The 15,738-nt window shown below is 44.0% G+C and overlaps 1 protein-coding gene across 1 annotated transcript in view; it reads left to right on the plus strand.

Annotated features, from left to right (window-relative positions):
* The window catches only part of cd2ap (CD2-associated protein), an 84,683-nt gene extending 73,883 nt beyond the window's left edge, over positions 1-10,800 (plus strand). Inside the window, exons 17-19 of the mRNA XM_079255991.1 lie at positions 2,291-2,508; positions 2,619-2,682; positions 8,470-10,800. Coding sequence (XP_079112117.1) covers positions 2,291-2,508; positions 2,619-2,682; positions 8,470-8,511 — 324 coding nt within the window. The 3' untranslated portion in view covers positions 8,512-10,800. The remainder of the gene's footprint in view (positions 1-2,290; positions 2,509-2,618; positions 2,683-8,469) is intronic.
* Positions 10,801-15,738: the final 4,938 nt, after the last annotated feature.

Genomic DNA, 15,738 nt, shown 5'->3' on the forward strand with positions numbered 1-15,738 from the left:
AGAGTGTGATCTATATGTAGAAAATGCAGCAGAGTGTGATCTATATGTAGAAAATGCAGCAGAGTGTGATCTATATGTAGAAAATGCAGCAGAGTGTGATCTATATGTAGAAAATGCAGCAGAGTGTGATCTATATGTAGAAAATGCAGCAGTGTGATCTATATGTAGAAAATGCAGCAGAGTGTGATCTATATGTAGAAAATGCAGCAGAGTGTGATCTATATGTAGAAAATGCAGCAGAGTGTGATCTATATGTAGAAAATACAGCAGAGTGTGATCTATATGTAGAAAATACAGCAGAGTGTGATCTATATGTAGAAAATGCAGCAGTGTGATCTATATGTAGAAAATACAGCAGAGTGTGATCTATATGTAGAAAATGCAGCAGAGTGTGATCTATATGTAGAAAATGCAGCAGTGTGATCTATATGTAGAAAATGCAGCAGAGTGTGATCTATATGTAGAAAATGCAGCAGAGTGTGATCTATATGTAGAAAATGCAGCAGTGTGATCTATATGTAGAAAATGCAGCAGAGTGTGATCTATATGTAGAAAATGCAGCAGAGTGTGATCTATATGTAGAAAATGCAGCAGAGTGTGATCTATATGTAGAAAATGCAGCAGAGTGTGATCTACATGTAGAAAATGCAGCAGAGTGTGATCTATATGTAGAAAATGCAGCAGAGTGTGATCTATATGTAGAAAATGCAGCAGAGTGTGATCTATATGTAGAAAATGCAGCAGAGTGTGATCTATATGTAGAAAATGCAGCAGAGTGTGATCTATATGTAGAAAATGCAGCAGTGTGATCTATATGTAGAAAATGCAGCAGAGTGTGATCTATATGTAGAAAATGCAGCAGAGTGTGATCTATATGTAGAAAATGCAGCAGAGTGTGATCTATATGTAGAAAATGCAGCAGAGTGTGATCTATATGTAGAAAATGCAGCAGAGTGTGATCTATATGTAGAAAATACAGCAGAGTGTGATCTATATGTAGAAAATACAGCAGAGTGTGATCTATATGTAGAAAATGCAGCAGTGTGATCTATATGTAGAAAATACAGCAGAGTGTGATCTATATGTAGAAAATGCAGCAGAGTGTGATCTATATGTAGAAAATGCAGCAGTGTGATCTATATGTAGAAAATGCAGCAGAGTGTGATCTATATGTAGAAAATGCAGCAGAGTGTGATCTATATGTAGAAAATGCAGCAGTGTGATCTATATGTAGAAAATGCAGCAGAGTGTGATCTATATGTAGAAAATGCAGCAGAGTGTGATCTATATGTAGAAAATGCAGCAGAGTGTGATCTATATGTAGAAAATGCAGCAGAGTGTGATCTATATGTAGAAAATGCAGCAGAGTGTGATCTATATGTAGAAAATACAGCAGAGTGTGATCTATATGTAGAAAATGCAGCAGTGTGATCTATATGTAGAAAATACAGCAGAGTGTGATCTATATGTAGAAAATGCAGCAGAGTGTGATCTATATGTAGAAAATGCAGCAGTGTGATCTATATGTAGAAAATGCAGCAGAGTGTGATCTATATGTAGAAAATGCAGCAGAGTGTGATCTATATGTAGAAAATGCAGCAGAGTGTGATCTATATGTAGAAAATGCAGCAGAGTGTGATCTATATGTAGAAAATGCAGCAGTGTGAGATCTACATATAGAAAATGCAGCAGTGTGATCTTTACATAGAAAAGCAGTCACTACAGGACCAGAAACAACAGATGTTCTGATCATGTCACCAACTAAAACCAAAACTGAGATCACACAGAGAACACACTCGTCTCATCTCAGGCTCCACAGGACGTAACACACACACACACACACACACACACACACACACACACACACACACACTGCATCTGGTGTTAAAAAGATCCATCAAAAACCCAGGATTCTGAATTTCATGGTTAAAACTGCGTATTTGTTGTGGCGGGGGTCCTAGATGATTTGCGAAGGAACACTGATGAGCACGGCAACGTGCACGGCAACCGTGCACGCCGTTGTGCGTGACTGATCTACATGTAGAGGCGGGTGGCGTGAAACCTAACATCACCTGCAGTGAGCAGAACTTTGATCCTGATAAACAAACAAGTGTTGATTTGTCCCGATAAATTCTTCCTGAAACGGCTGAAAACCTCCAACATGCGGCGTCAGGAAGAGTCCTGACGGGACAACACGCTTCCTGCACGCTCGCCTGTCAGCGGATCTTCAGACGGAATGTCGTCTCCTGTCAGCCCATCTGACTTCCCTCCCTCTGCTTTATCTCCACAGCCTTCCACAAACCCCTCATCACAGCCGCCGTCGCTCCACAGGCCCACCGAGTCCAAGCCGAGCCCCGCGGCGGCGGCGGCCCCCGGCTCAGATGCGGGCGCCTCGCAGAGCATTCGAGCCCGGACGGAGCCGGCGGAGCCGAGCTCCCAGCTGGACGAGCTCAGAAGCCAGATGAAAGACCTGCTTCTGTCTGTGGAGCTGCTCAAAGCCCAGCAAATGTAACCAATCTGCAGTTTTAGGGACCAACTTTAAAGATTTACCACCTTTCATCAGCATGTGATGAGTTTCTGCTGAACATTAAGGACTCCGCCACGTGTGTGTGTTGTAGGAAAGAGATAGCAGAGCTACGAGGAGAGCTGGATGAGGAGCGACTAAAGCGCCTGGCCCTGCAGGTACCATCAATTTGTTATAAAAACACGCCGCGCTGTCTGCATTTGTTACTTCATTAGTTTAAACAAATATTGATATGTTGTGTTGGAGGGCAGACGAGTTGGAGCAGGGCTCCCCCAGCAGGAGCTGCTTGACACACTGCAGCAGGAGGCTGAACACACACTTGGGGCCCACAAGGACGGTTTCATAAATACTTCATTTTAATTGCAGCATAACTTGCATATTTTAAACATTCAAACACAGAAAAATACAGTCAGGGTCATATTAATGCCACTATCATGTTGTTTACTCATTTTAATTCACTGCCGGGAGCAGTTAGGGCCCCGTGGCAAGACGTCATGGACGATTAATGTAGGTATGGTCCTGTTGGCAGATAAACGTGGAGCTGCAGCCAATTACATAGAGAGTGTGTATTCCACCATCCGGCCCTGCATTTACATGTGAGTTTAGTCCCCAAGAGGCAATACTACCTACAAAACCAGGCTACGACGGGTTCCCACACTGCAGGGCCCCTCTTTCATCAACAGTCAATCCGTACGTTTACACGGTAGTTTTAATTCCTGTTTAATTCCGAATAAAAGTTCATTCCGCTTTAAACCGATGAAAAACGACCACGTAAACACTTAATTCCTGATGCTAATTTTTATTCGGAATTTAACTTAGTTCCAATGCAAGTGTCTGGTTTATTCGCATTTTAATTCCGAACTATTTAATTCCTCTGTCCTTCATTCTTGGCATCAAAGCTTCAAAAAAATGAAAAAAATCCTCAAGAGATTTTGCTCCACATTGACATAATGCATCACACAAATGTTGCACATCACCATGAGAATCTCCCGTTCCACCTCATCACCATGAGAATCTCCCGTTCCACCTCATCACCATGAGAATCTCCCGTTCCACCTCATCATGATGAGAATCTCCCGTTCCACCTCATCATGATGAGAATCTCCCGTTCCACCTCATCGCCATAAGAATCTCCCGTTCCACCTCATCGCCATGAGAATCTCCCGTTCCAACTCATCACCATGAGAATCTCCCGTTCCACCTCATCGCCATGAGAATCTCCCGTTCCACCTCATCGCCATGAGAATCTCCCGTTCCACCTCATCACCATGAGAATCTCCCGTTCCACCTCATCATAATGAGAATCTCCCGTTCCACCTCATCATGATGAGAATCTCCCATTCCACCTCATCGCCATGAGAATCTCCTGTTCCACCGCATCACCATGAGAATCTCCCGTTCCACCTCATCGCCATGAGAATCTCCTGTTCCACCTCATCACCATGAGAATCTCCCGTTCCACCTCATCACGATGAGAATCTCCCGTTCCACCTCATCGCCATGAGAATCTCCTGTTCCACCGCATCACCATGAGAATCTCCCGTTCCACCTCATCACCATGAGAATCTCCCGTTCCACCTCATCGCCATGAGAATCTCCCGTTCCACCTCATCATGATGAGAATCTCCCGTTCCACCTCATCATGATGAGAATCTCCCGTTCCACCTCATCGCCATGAGAATCTCCCGTTCCACCTCATCCTGATGAGAATCTACCGTTCCACCTCATCACCATGAGAATCTCCCGTTCCACCTCATCCTGATGAGAATCTCCCGTTCCACCTCATCATGATGAGAATCTCCCGTTCCACCTCATCACCATGAGAATCTCCCGTTCCACCTCATCGCCATGAGAATCTCCCGTTCCACCTCATCACCATGAGAATCTCCCGTTCCACCTCATCATGATGAGAATCTCCCGTTCCACCTCATCATGATGAGAATCTCCCGTTCCACCTCATCATGATGAGAATCTCCTGTTCCACCTCATCGCCATGAGAATCTCCTGTTCCACCTCATCGCCATGAGAATCTCCCGTTCCACCTCATCCTGATGAGAATCTCCCGTTCCACCTCATCGCCATGAGAATCTCCTGTTCCACCTCATCGCCATGAGAATCTCCCGTTCCACCTCATCCTGATGAGAATCTCCCGTTCCACCTCATCGCCATGAGAATCTCCCGTTCCACCTCATCATGATGAGAATCTCCCGTTCCACCTCATCATGATGAGAATCTCCCGTTCCACCTCATCATGATGAGAATCTCCCGTTCCACCTCATCGCCATGAGAATCTCCTGTTCCACCGCATCACCATGAGAATCTCCCGTTCCACCTCATCGCCATGAGAATCTCCTGTTCCACCGCATCACCATGAGAATCTCCCGTTCCACCTCATCACCATGAGAATCTCCCGTTCCACCTCATCGCCATGAGAATCTCCCGTTCCACCTCATCCTGATGAGAATCTCCCGTTCCACCTCATCGCCATGAGAATCTCCCGTTCCACCTCATCATGATGAGAATCTCCCGTTCCACCTCATCATGATGAGAATCTCCCGTTCCACCTCATCATGATGAGAATCTCCCGTTCCACCTCATCGCCATGAGAATCTCCTGTTCCACCGCATCACCATGAGAATCTCCCGTTCCACCTCATCGCCATGAGAATCTCCTGTTCCACCGCATCACCATGAGAATCTCCCGTTCCACCTCATCACCATGAGAATCTCCCGTTCCACCTCATCGCCATGAGAATCTCCCGTTCCACCTCATCATGATGAGAATCTCCCGTTCCACCTCATCATGATGAGAATCTCCCGTTCCACCTCATCATGATGAGAATCTCCCGTTCCACCTCATCGCCATGAGAATCTCCTGTTCCACCGCATCACCATGAGAATCTCCCGTTCCACCTCATCGCCATGAGAATCTCCCGTTCCACCTCATCATGATGAGAATCTCCCGTTCCACCTCATCGCCATGAGAATCTCCCGTTCCACCTCATCACCATGAGAATCTCCCATTCCACCTCATCATGATGAGAATCTCCCATTCCACCTCATCATGATGAGAATCTCCCGTTCCGCCTCATCGCCATGAGAATCTCCCGTTCCACCTCATCGCCATGAGAATCTCCCGTTCCACCTCATCATGATGAGAATCTCCCGTTCCACCTCATCATGATGAGAATCTCCCGTTCCACCTCATCATGATGAGAATCTCCCATTCCACCTCATCACCATGAGAATGTCCCGTTCCACCTCATGATGAGAATCTCCCGTTCCACCTCATCATGATGAGAATCTCCCGTTCCACCTCATCGCCATGAGAATCTCCCGTTCCACCTCATCGCCATGAGAATCTCCCGTTCCACCTCATCATGATGAGAATCTCCCGTTCCACCTCATCATGATGAGAATCTCCCGTTCCACCTCATCGCCATGAGAATCTCCCGTTCCACCTCATCCTGATGAGAATCTACCGTTCCACCTCATCATGATGAGAATCTCCCGTTCCACCTCATCCTGATGAGAATCTCCCGTTCCACCTCATCATGATGAGAATCTCCCGTTCCACCTCATCGCCATGAGAATCTCCCGTTCCACCTCATCCTGATGAGAATCTCCCGTTCCACCTCATCGCCATGAGAATCTCCCGTTCCACCTCATCATGATGAGAATCTCCCGTTCCACCTCATCCTGATGAGAATCTCCCGTTCCACCACATCATAATGAGAATCTACCGTTCCACCTCATCACCATGAGAATCTCCCGTTCCACCTCATCACCATGAGAATCTCCCGTTCCACCTCATCATGATGAGAATCTCCCGTTCCACCTCATCACCTTGAGAATCTCCTGTTCCACCTCATCACCATGAGAATCTCCCGTTCCACCTCATCATGATGAGAATCTCCCGTTCCACCTCATCACCATGAGAATCTCCCGTTCCACCTCATCATGATGAGAATCTCCCGTTCCACCTCATCCTGATGAGAATCTCCCGTTCCACCTCATCACCATGAGAATTTCCCGTTCCACCTCATCACCATGAGAATCTCCCGTTCCACCTCATCATGATGAGAATCTCCCGTTCCACCTCATCATGATGAGAATCTACCGTTCCACCTCATCATGATGAGAATCTCCCGTTCCACCTCATCATGATGAGAATCTCCCGTTCCACCTCATCACCATGAGAATCTCCCGTTCCACCACATCACCATGAGAATCTCCCGTTCCACCTCATCACCATGAGAATCTCCCGTTCCACCACATCACCATGAGAATCTCCCGTTCCACCTCATCATGAAGAGAATCTTCTGTTCCACCTCATCATGATGAGAATCTCCCGTTCCACCTCATCGCCATGAGAATCTCCCGTTCCACCTCATCGCCATGAGAATCTCCCGTTCCACCTCATCGCCATGAGAATCTCCCGTTCCACCTCATCGCCATGAGAATCTCCCGTTTCACCTCATCATGATGAGAATCTCCCGTTCCACCACATCATGAGAATCTCCCGTTCCACCTCATCATGAGAATCTCCCGTTCCACCACATCACCATGAGAATGTCATGTTCCACCTCATCATGATGAGAATCTACCGTTCCACCTCATCACCATGAGAATCTCCCGTTCCACCTCATCATGATGAGAATCTCCCGTTCCACCTCATCATGATGAGAATCTCCCGTTCCACCTCATCACCATGAGAATCTCCCGTTCCAACTCATCATGATGAGAATCTCCCGTTCCACCTCATCATGATGAGAATCTCCCGTTCCACCTCATCATGATGAGAATCTACCGTTCCACCTCATCGCCATGAGAATCTCCCGTTCCACCTCATCCTGATGAGAATCTCCCGTTTCACCTCATCATGATGAGAATCTCCCGTTCCACCTCATCATGAGAATCTCCCGTTCCACCACATCACCATGAGAATCTCCTGTTCCACCTCATCGCCATGAGAATCTCCCGTTCCACCTCATCATGATGAGAATCTCCCGTTCCACCTCATCATGATGAGAATCTCCCGTTCCACCTCATCGCCATGAGAATCTCCCGTTCCACCTCATCATGATGAGAATCTCCCGTTCCACCTCATCCCAAAGCTGCTCTGCTGGACTGAGATCTGGTGACTGTGGAGCCGTTGGAGGACAGTGAACTCATCGTCATGGTGGAGATGATGTGAGCTTTGTGACATGGTGCATCATCCTGCTGGAAGTTTCCATCAGAAGATGCTACACTGTGCTCAGAAAGGGATGGACATGGTCAGCAGCAACATGAATTGATCCTGACCAGGCTGTGCTGGTTGACGTGGGTATTAATGGGTCCAAAATGGGCCAAGAAAATATCTTCCAACAAATGACATCACCAGTCTGAACTGTTTCATCATGTTTCCAGCTAATTCTGAGCCTACCGTATCATCCTGCTGCTGGAGACCATCTGCTTCCAACACGTGTTCTGTGTTCAGATATGATATTCTGCTAACCAGTGCTGACTGGACTCCCAGTTGCCTTTCCATCACCTCCAACCAGTCTGTCCATTCTCCTCTGACATCAACCAGACAACGGCAGCTCGGATATGTTCTTTTCTTCAGATCATCTCTGTAAACACTGGAGATGTTTGTGTGTCTGATCCCAGCAGATCAGGAGTGTCTGAAATACTTACCGCGTCCAGTCACTTAAATCTGCTTTTCTTCCTCAGTCTGACACTCAGATTGAACTTCAGCCAGTTGTCTTCACCATGTCTGCACGACCACGTGATGGGCTGCTGTCTTGTGATTGGCTGAGGAGATATTTGTGTATATAAGCAAAAAAAAACCAAAAAAAAAAACTAGTTAATTCTAAATTCTTTTGTTTTTAATGAGAAATATAAAAGTTTGATGGATTTAACTGTCAGGAATTCTATGTTGATTCATTTTTCTCCTGTTTTGTGCAGATCGAGGTGGAGAAGTTAAAGACGACCATCAGCTCGACGTGAAGCCTTGAACCCGATCAACAGGAAGCCTCTAGGTCAGCTGCCGGCCTGTCGACCAATCAGAGAGCAGGAGGGCGGCAACGGGACGGGTAGCTGAACAGATGAGGAGAAAGCGGCGACTCGTCAAGCACCTCCAGCACAATCCCTTTTCATCGATCTACAAAAACAAACTCTTCTGTGTTTGTCAGATTTACATTTTGCACATATCCTTTGTTTCCAGCGAGGTGTAATTACGTTTCAGATGTATATGATCCTCTAATCTTTTTTTTTTTTTCATTTTGCCAACACATAAAAAACAAACTGAGGCCTTACTTCAAACTACTGCTACTGGACACCTCTGCTCCTCCCTGCCCGTCACGATGGCGGGCGGCTCTCAGTACTACTGACTCTTTGTAAAGCAGCAGGTGCTTGTTTTTCTTCGCCTGACTTCTTTCTCATATATTTTTTATAACTGATTTTAAAAGTTGGGATGTTTGATTTGACTAAACCTCTCGGGATTCAGATGATTTCTTTCCTGCACGCTGGAATGCCGCGGCTCTTCGCTTTCAATCTTTTTTTTGTGTCTTTTTTTTTATGTTTTCTAGCGTTTCTATCCAGGGTAACACTACTGTGCCTCCTCAAGACAACAAATCTATTTGGATGTTTGCAATGGAATATGGAAATATTTGCAGCATGATATTGTATATCTATATTTTTACATCTACTGACATGCCTAGTCAAATTCTATATAGAGGGCCTTTTTCTATGCTGGTCGCTTCTATTTTTGTCACTGTTACGCTGGGAATGTTCTCAGAAGTTTAGCCAGAGCTCTAATTTATAACCCAAACATGCAAAAAATTAGATTTAAAAAGAGAAGAAGAAGAAGAAGAGGAGTTTGCAGCAGCCTTTCTCTTCAGTCTGTCCTTCATCCCTGTTCCTGTCCCACTCCTCCTCCTCTCCTCGCTCCCATGCAGCTCTGATTTTCTGCTGGCTAAATTGCGATGCATGATCCTGCACAGCAGCCGTCTTATGTGAGAATCTGTCTCCTCGTCTTGCATCCACTTTCCACGTCCACAAGTTAAGCTAACTGGAAGCTAACGGCGCCAGGATCACGCCCAGGCGTGTTCTTCAGGTCTTTCAGCCGATTTCCAAGGCTTTCACTGACAATCAATCCGGCTGCGTCTATGGAAACGGAGAGGAGGTCGTCGCGTCGTCCTGCCAGCTGGAAATAAGTGAAAATAATTTGATGATTATTGATTCTAATTCAGGAAGGATCAGAGCTGGCTGAATCTTCAGATTGCCATGAAATTCTTAAACCAGATGGCAAATATTAAAACTGATGCAAAGTTTTTGGTCTTTTCACTGTAAAAGCTAATAATAAGCTAATAACCTGCAACACGCAGCATGCTGCGTTCCCACCTAATCCAAGTTCCCATGAACCAAGCATTAGAGTCCCCTTTGTATGGAAGAGAAAAAAAACACCTTTTGTGGGCAGAAATCTGTGTGTAAATCTCTCATAATTAAAGACAGATGAGAGAAAAGTCTTTAATAATTAAATGAGGTTCATTTAGGGGCTTTAATGAGTTTTGGATCTGATAATAAATGCACCATCTCGGCGTGTTGTCAGTTGTTTCGATAAAAACAGAAAAAAATCAGCCTCAGCTGGATTTAGCGTCCACTGACACAGAGCCTTACATGTTGAACCGTGTTAGGAAACATGCTGGATTTAGGTTGTTTGGGGGGGTAAAACGGAGGAAAGGCCTCCTTTCACAGCCCACGCCATGTGGAATGAGTTCCTGTCAGCCTGCGTCATGTGGTCGTTTTGAGATGCTGAAACCAGAGCCGTACTGGGCGTAAAAACCCCTCCAGCCACTGGAAGCAGGTTTTCATTTCCAAACGTTGGACAATCGTTTTACATCTGTGTCTTTTTTCTTTTAAAGTATCTCACACATGTCTTAAAAAAGTTACTTTACCTTTAAATCCTCCTCAGGCTTGATTTGACAGTTTTGGGATCCAGAGCGAGTTGATGTTGAGCACAGCGCTGGTTCAGCGTGTCGCTGCTTTAAACGACACGGTTTGCGAATGAAATGATCGTTTTGTGGGAACAGAGAGGTGGTGGGTCGGTTCGGGCTCCGGCTCCTTATGGGATGTTTGTAATAAATCTCCATTTACATTCCAGACTTTGACACCAAGAAAAACAGAAATAAATCTGCACATTTGTAACATATTTTCCAGTGATTTTGTTTACAAGAGCTGTATCCTTGCATGAGCTGAGAATCTTTGCAGAAATGAATAAATATCATCTCTACTTACTGTCAGACCTCTGCGCTCGTTCCTTGTGTATGAAATTGTTCATCACTTTAAAGTTTTCATGCACGTATAACAACCTAGAGGCCTTTTTCATGCTTGACTTAAGATGCTTGACAGTGTTCCTGGAAATATTGAGTGGAAATGATTGACTTCACGCGCAGGGGGAGACTTCGAGGAAAAGCAGCTCACTGTGATGTTAGCTCTGGATCATGTGTTTGTCTGTCATGCTATCTGACTCCCTTCTGTCCAACCCCGATGTTATGCGGACTCCTCTTCAGACGTGATGCTCGTTTCCAGAAGTTAGAAGTAGAAACGTCACAATTACAAGTTAATATGCAGGATTTATTTGTTTACAGAGCTGAGGGGATTTAGTTGGAATAAGACTTCTTGGTTATTTTATTATATTATGAACTGGGACCAACGTCAATAAATGACTTGAAACAGCAAATAATTCTAAAACAAACTGGGAAGATGAATTCCACATCAAGCCACGACGACAGTTGGTGGCGCCAAAGACCAAAGGAGCAAACTGGGTTCTTCCTGTTCTGGAAAAGAGAGGAGAACTTGAGTTTCTTTGTTTAATCCAGGAGCTAAAGCTGGACCATGGCGGCTTCAGACGTCCACGGGACGGTTTGAGGATCTGCTTTGTCCTCACGATTGTCCCAAGCCTGGATAAATACAGTGGGTAGCGTCAAGAAGGGGATCCGGTGGAAGACTTGCCAAAAGTTCAACTGTGGCAGCTCCTTCAGAAGGGACAAGCCAAAAGGAACCAACAATCAGCCTCACACACAAGCTTTTTGGGTGGGATAGCCGGATTGTCCGTAGAGACATCAGCCACCGTCTTACTGTGAGGCCACAATGCTAACCACTGCGCCACGATGCAGCCCGGTTTAAGGCTAAGGACTGTTGGACAAACAGGACGGATACCAAGAGGCACAAACCATTTTTTACACCTCTGCATCAGTTTTATGCAAAAATTTGTCCGCTTTAAGAGGTTTAGTTACTCAAAACTTCAAGCAGAAAATGTAGCAATACCACCAGAAATCACGGAGCAGTGTTCATCCAATAAGAGAAGAAGAGGAAGAAGATGACACAAAGGAAGTTAAATGTAAAAAAACACTGGTTTTATTCTTGTACTTTCCTGTTTTGGATGGTTGGAGAGGTAACTTACCGCCAACAACCTGTATGAAAACCCAGCACTGCCCCCTAGTGGCTGAACTGACTTCACAGCTATGAGATGCACAGAAGAATGAGGAAGATGACGCATGACTACGTTCTGAATTTCCTCTCGGGGATGAATAAAGTATCTTTGATTTGATTGATTTGATCTTGAAAGAGACATTTACACATTTAAAGGGCACAAATGGGCTTTTTCTACCTAGTTTCCAGCCGCTTTCACATCGGCGACCAGGTCCGTCGTGAGCGTAGCTGTTAGCTTACATACTTGTGTTGATACCAGAGATTCCACACGGAGGTGCATTAGAGAACTCAGACTGAACTAAGTTGCTGAATTTGTAAAATAATCACAAAGGAATAAACATGGTGGCAGTAGGGCTGGTTAATACTAGGATCACAGCCAAATACAAAAGGTGGTCGCAGCCGTGTTGTAGTTTTCCTGGTACTTATAAAAGCTACAGAACAACATTGTTACTAGGGCTGTGACGATATGCTTTTGTTCCGATTCGATTTAAATTGCGATTCTCACAATTCTCCGATATTGCTGATTTTTGTAGATAAAAAACAAAAGAAAATGTATGAAACTTTTTTTGCTCGTCATTTTTCTTCATTTCAATGAGAAAAAAAACAACCCAGCAGCCAGACCATCATTCTGCTGCTATAATGTCCAAGAAGACAAGTAAAAAGATCAACTACAAACAATAAAAATGACAAAATTTTTTATAGTGCATTCATTTTATTTATTTGAAAAAAAAAATCTTTTTTTTTTTTTTTAACAAAAAAATTGTTTTTAAAATTGTGAAGAAAAAAATCCTAATTTCCGATTTTCAATTCAATTTTCCCTCCCCTAATTGTTACTGTACGAACATGTACATGTTGCAAGTGCATGAACTGGGTTTGATGATGAGAACGATCACGCTAATATGACTGCAGCCTCTCTGAAGCACCTGAAACCCAGCCAACCAGTCACATGGACATCCAAGGACCTTCCCAGGAAATGAGCCCCCAGGGGCCCACTTACAGCTGGCGAATGCTATAACCGGTCCCTTCAGCATTTTTAGCTCTGCTTTCTCCTCATGCACACAAACACTTAACATACTGTACATCAGAAATTATGGTTGTGTTGTTTCTTTTATGATTCTGATCCATTACTTTTCTGCTTTGGCTCAACATTTAAATAACCTTTATCAGAATTACTGGTTTAGTCACAGACGTGCCCTAAAAGTGTTTGCTTCTTTTTTTTTTTTTAATTTATTTATGTTTTTTCACATGAAAATGTGTTCAAATGTACAAAACACTGAAAAGATCTGCCCGGCCGGGCAGCTTTCTGGGGGCTCAGCCCCCCTGAACCTCTGATCCTACAATCGCCCCTGCCTTCCAGTCTCCTTTCTCCTCTCCTCACTCTCTCACTTCCTTTGTTTTGTCTCCGTCAGGTTTGGTAATAACATAGCAATAACTGAAATAATTATCAAAATTTTCACCGGGCTTGGGGTGTGTGCCAAGTTTCGCAACTTTTCACAGAGGATAAGGGGGTCAAAATTGAGTGAGTTGTGCTTGAAATAATAATAAACATCACAACTACAATAGGCTCCTGCCATACTTGGTATGGCTCGGACCCTAATAACATTGTAACATTGAGTAGAGGCTTACATCAACAAAACTTTATTTCTGTCGTATCTGCTAAGTTACTCTTGGCTACGACATGTTTAGAGGTAAAAATGGATGCAAAGTTGGCGTTTGAGCATTAAGTTTTCAAATTGTTCTGCAGTCAAAGCCAACAGTTTCATCTATAATCCATTAATTAATCCTGCACGGTGCAATCCTGCAAGGCTGCACGGTGGCGGTGGTTTGGTCAGTGGCCTTTCTGTGTGGAGTTTGCATGTTCTCCTCGTGTATGCGTGGGTTCTCTCCGGGTTCTCCGGCTTCCTCCCACCATCCAAAGACGTGCACGTTAGGTTAATTGGTTACTCTAAATTGCCCATAGGAATGAGTGTGAGCGTGAGTGGTTGTTTGTCTCTGTGTGGCCCTGCGATGGACTGGCGAGCTGTCCAGGGTGTACCCTGCCTGTTGCCCAAAGCCAGCTGGGATAGGCTCCAGCTTCCCCGCGACCCTGAATTGGATTCAAGCGGTTCAGAAAATGAATGAAGAAAATGACTTAATCCATTCAGCTTCGCTATGTTCCTCCTCCGCTGCACTTGTTATTTCTGTCTCGCTTCAGCGACATGAACTTCTAATGAAATGTGACATGACCTTTCAGACTGAGGTTGCCTCGACAAACATCACATATACACCTGAATCTGGTCTGGGTCAAAATTAAAGAAAGACTATTCGTCATGTCCAGACTGTCGTGAAAAATAAATACGATATAGGTCATTTAAAGGGCAGATTTGTGTAAACGTGACCTTATTTCCTGTCAAATTGTTCCCAGTATTACCCTGAAATAGCTTGTAAACATGTAGAAGATATTTCTGAAGATGTGCACAAACAACACTGATTCCTTCAATTCTCACCAGTTTCCAGAAAAGCCCCCTCAGCATGATGCTGCCTGTCACGACCCCCGCGGTGTCTAGGGGAAAAGGGGGTTGCGACACAAAAGAAAAAAAGGCAGTTAAAAGGTCCAATAAAAGGTGGGATTTTATTTACAAAGGGTTTCAAACCAAAGAAACAATATCGAACAACTTAAAACATCCTGTGACAGGGGCTAAATCCAACATTTAAACAAAACTCCAAAAGCTGAACCAAACTTCTGTAATGACAGACCAAACCAACCCAAACAACAGACAGCAAACCACAAGGAAAACCCACAGTCCAATGTCTGTAAATCTACAGCTCTATAGCTGTCAATGTTTAAGCAGAATGTGGCAAACTGAGTCACAAACCAGACAAAAATGTTCTGAATTCCAGGAAAAAACGATCCTTAATAAATAACGTGTCCTTATGTGTGGCCAATGGGGAAAAAGCTTGCAATGTTGTCCACCAATCCTGAGCCACGGTGGTTAGGACTGTGATGATATGCTTTTGTCCTGATTTGATTTGATTCCGTTTTATTTGGTGCTGATTCAATTTAATGACGATTCTCACAATCCTTCGACATTGCTGATTTTTGTAGATTAAAAACAAAAAAAAAATTGTATAAAACTTTTTTTTGCTCGTCATTTTTCTTGATTTCAATAAGGAAAAAACAACCCAGCAGCCAGACCATCATTCACTGCTATAATGCCCTAGAAGACAAGTAAAAAGATCAATAAAAACAATAAAAATGACAAACATTTTATCGTGGATTATTTTTATTTATTTGAAAAAAGAAAAAAGGAGATTTTTTAACAAAAAAAAAAATCGATTTTTAAATTGTGAAGCAATAAATACAGATTTACGATTCAATCTTCCAACCCCTAATGGTGGTACAGGTGGCGCCAAGGGATGGCAGCCAATCACATGTGGGCTCCGGAGGTTCTCCATTTGCATGAAGCCCTGCAGCTCAGCAGACTCAGGACCATAACACTGCCACCACCGTGCTTGTGAGCTTTGATGGATGACCCTCTGGACAGGTTTCTAGCAGAGCTCCATTTTAATTTGAAATCATTAATTTAAAAATTCAGATATTTGATTAGTACTTTTTCTTCCAATCAAAATTTTAAAAAGACAAAAAAGATTTAAAAAAAAAAAAATCATAATTAAAAGTTGCAAAATAAAAATGGTGGGAAAAAAAAGCAGCTGGTTGGTTCCCATGACAACAGTGCACAGCCTACATTGCTACGATTGCAT

The sequence above is a fragment of the Telmatherina bonti genome, assembly GCF_933228915.1.
Source record: "Telmatherina bonti genome assembly, chromosome: 16".
Classification (NCBI taxonomy): domain Eukaryota; kingdom Metazoa; phylum Chordata; class Actinopteri; order Atheriniformes; family Telmatherinidae; genus Telmatherina; species Telmatherina bonti.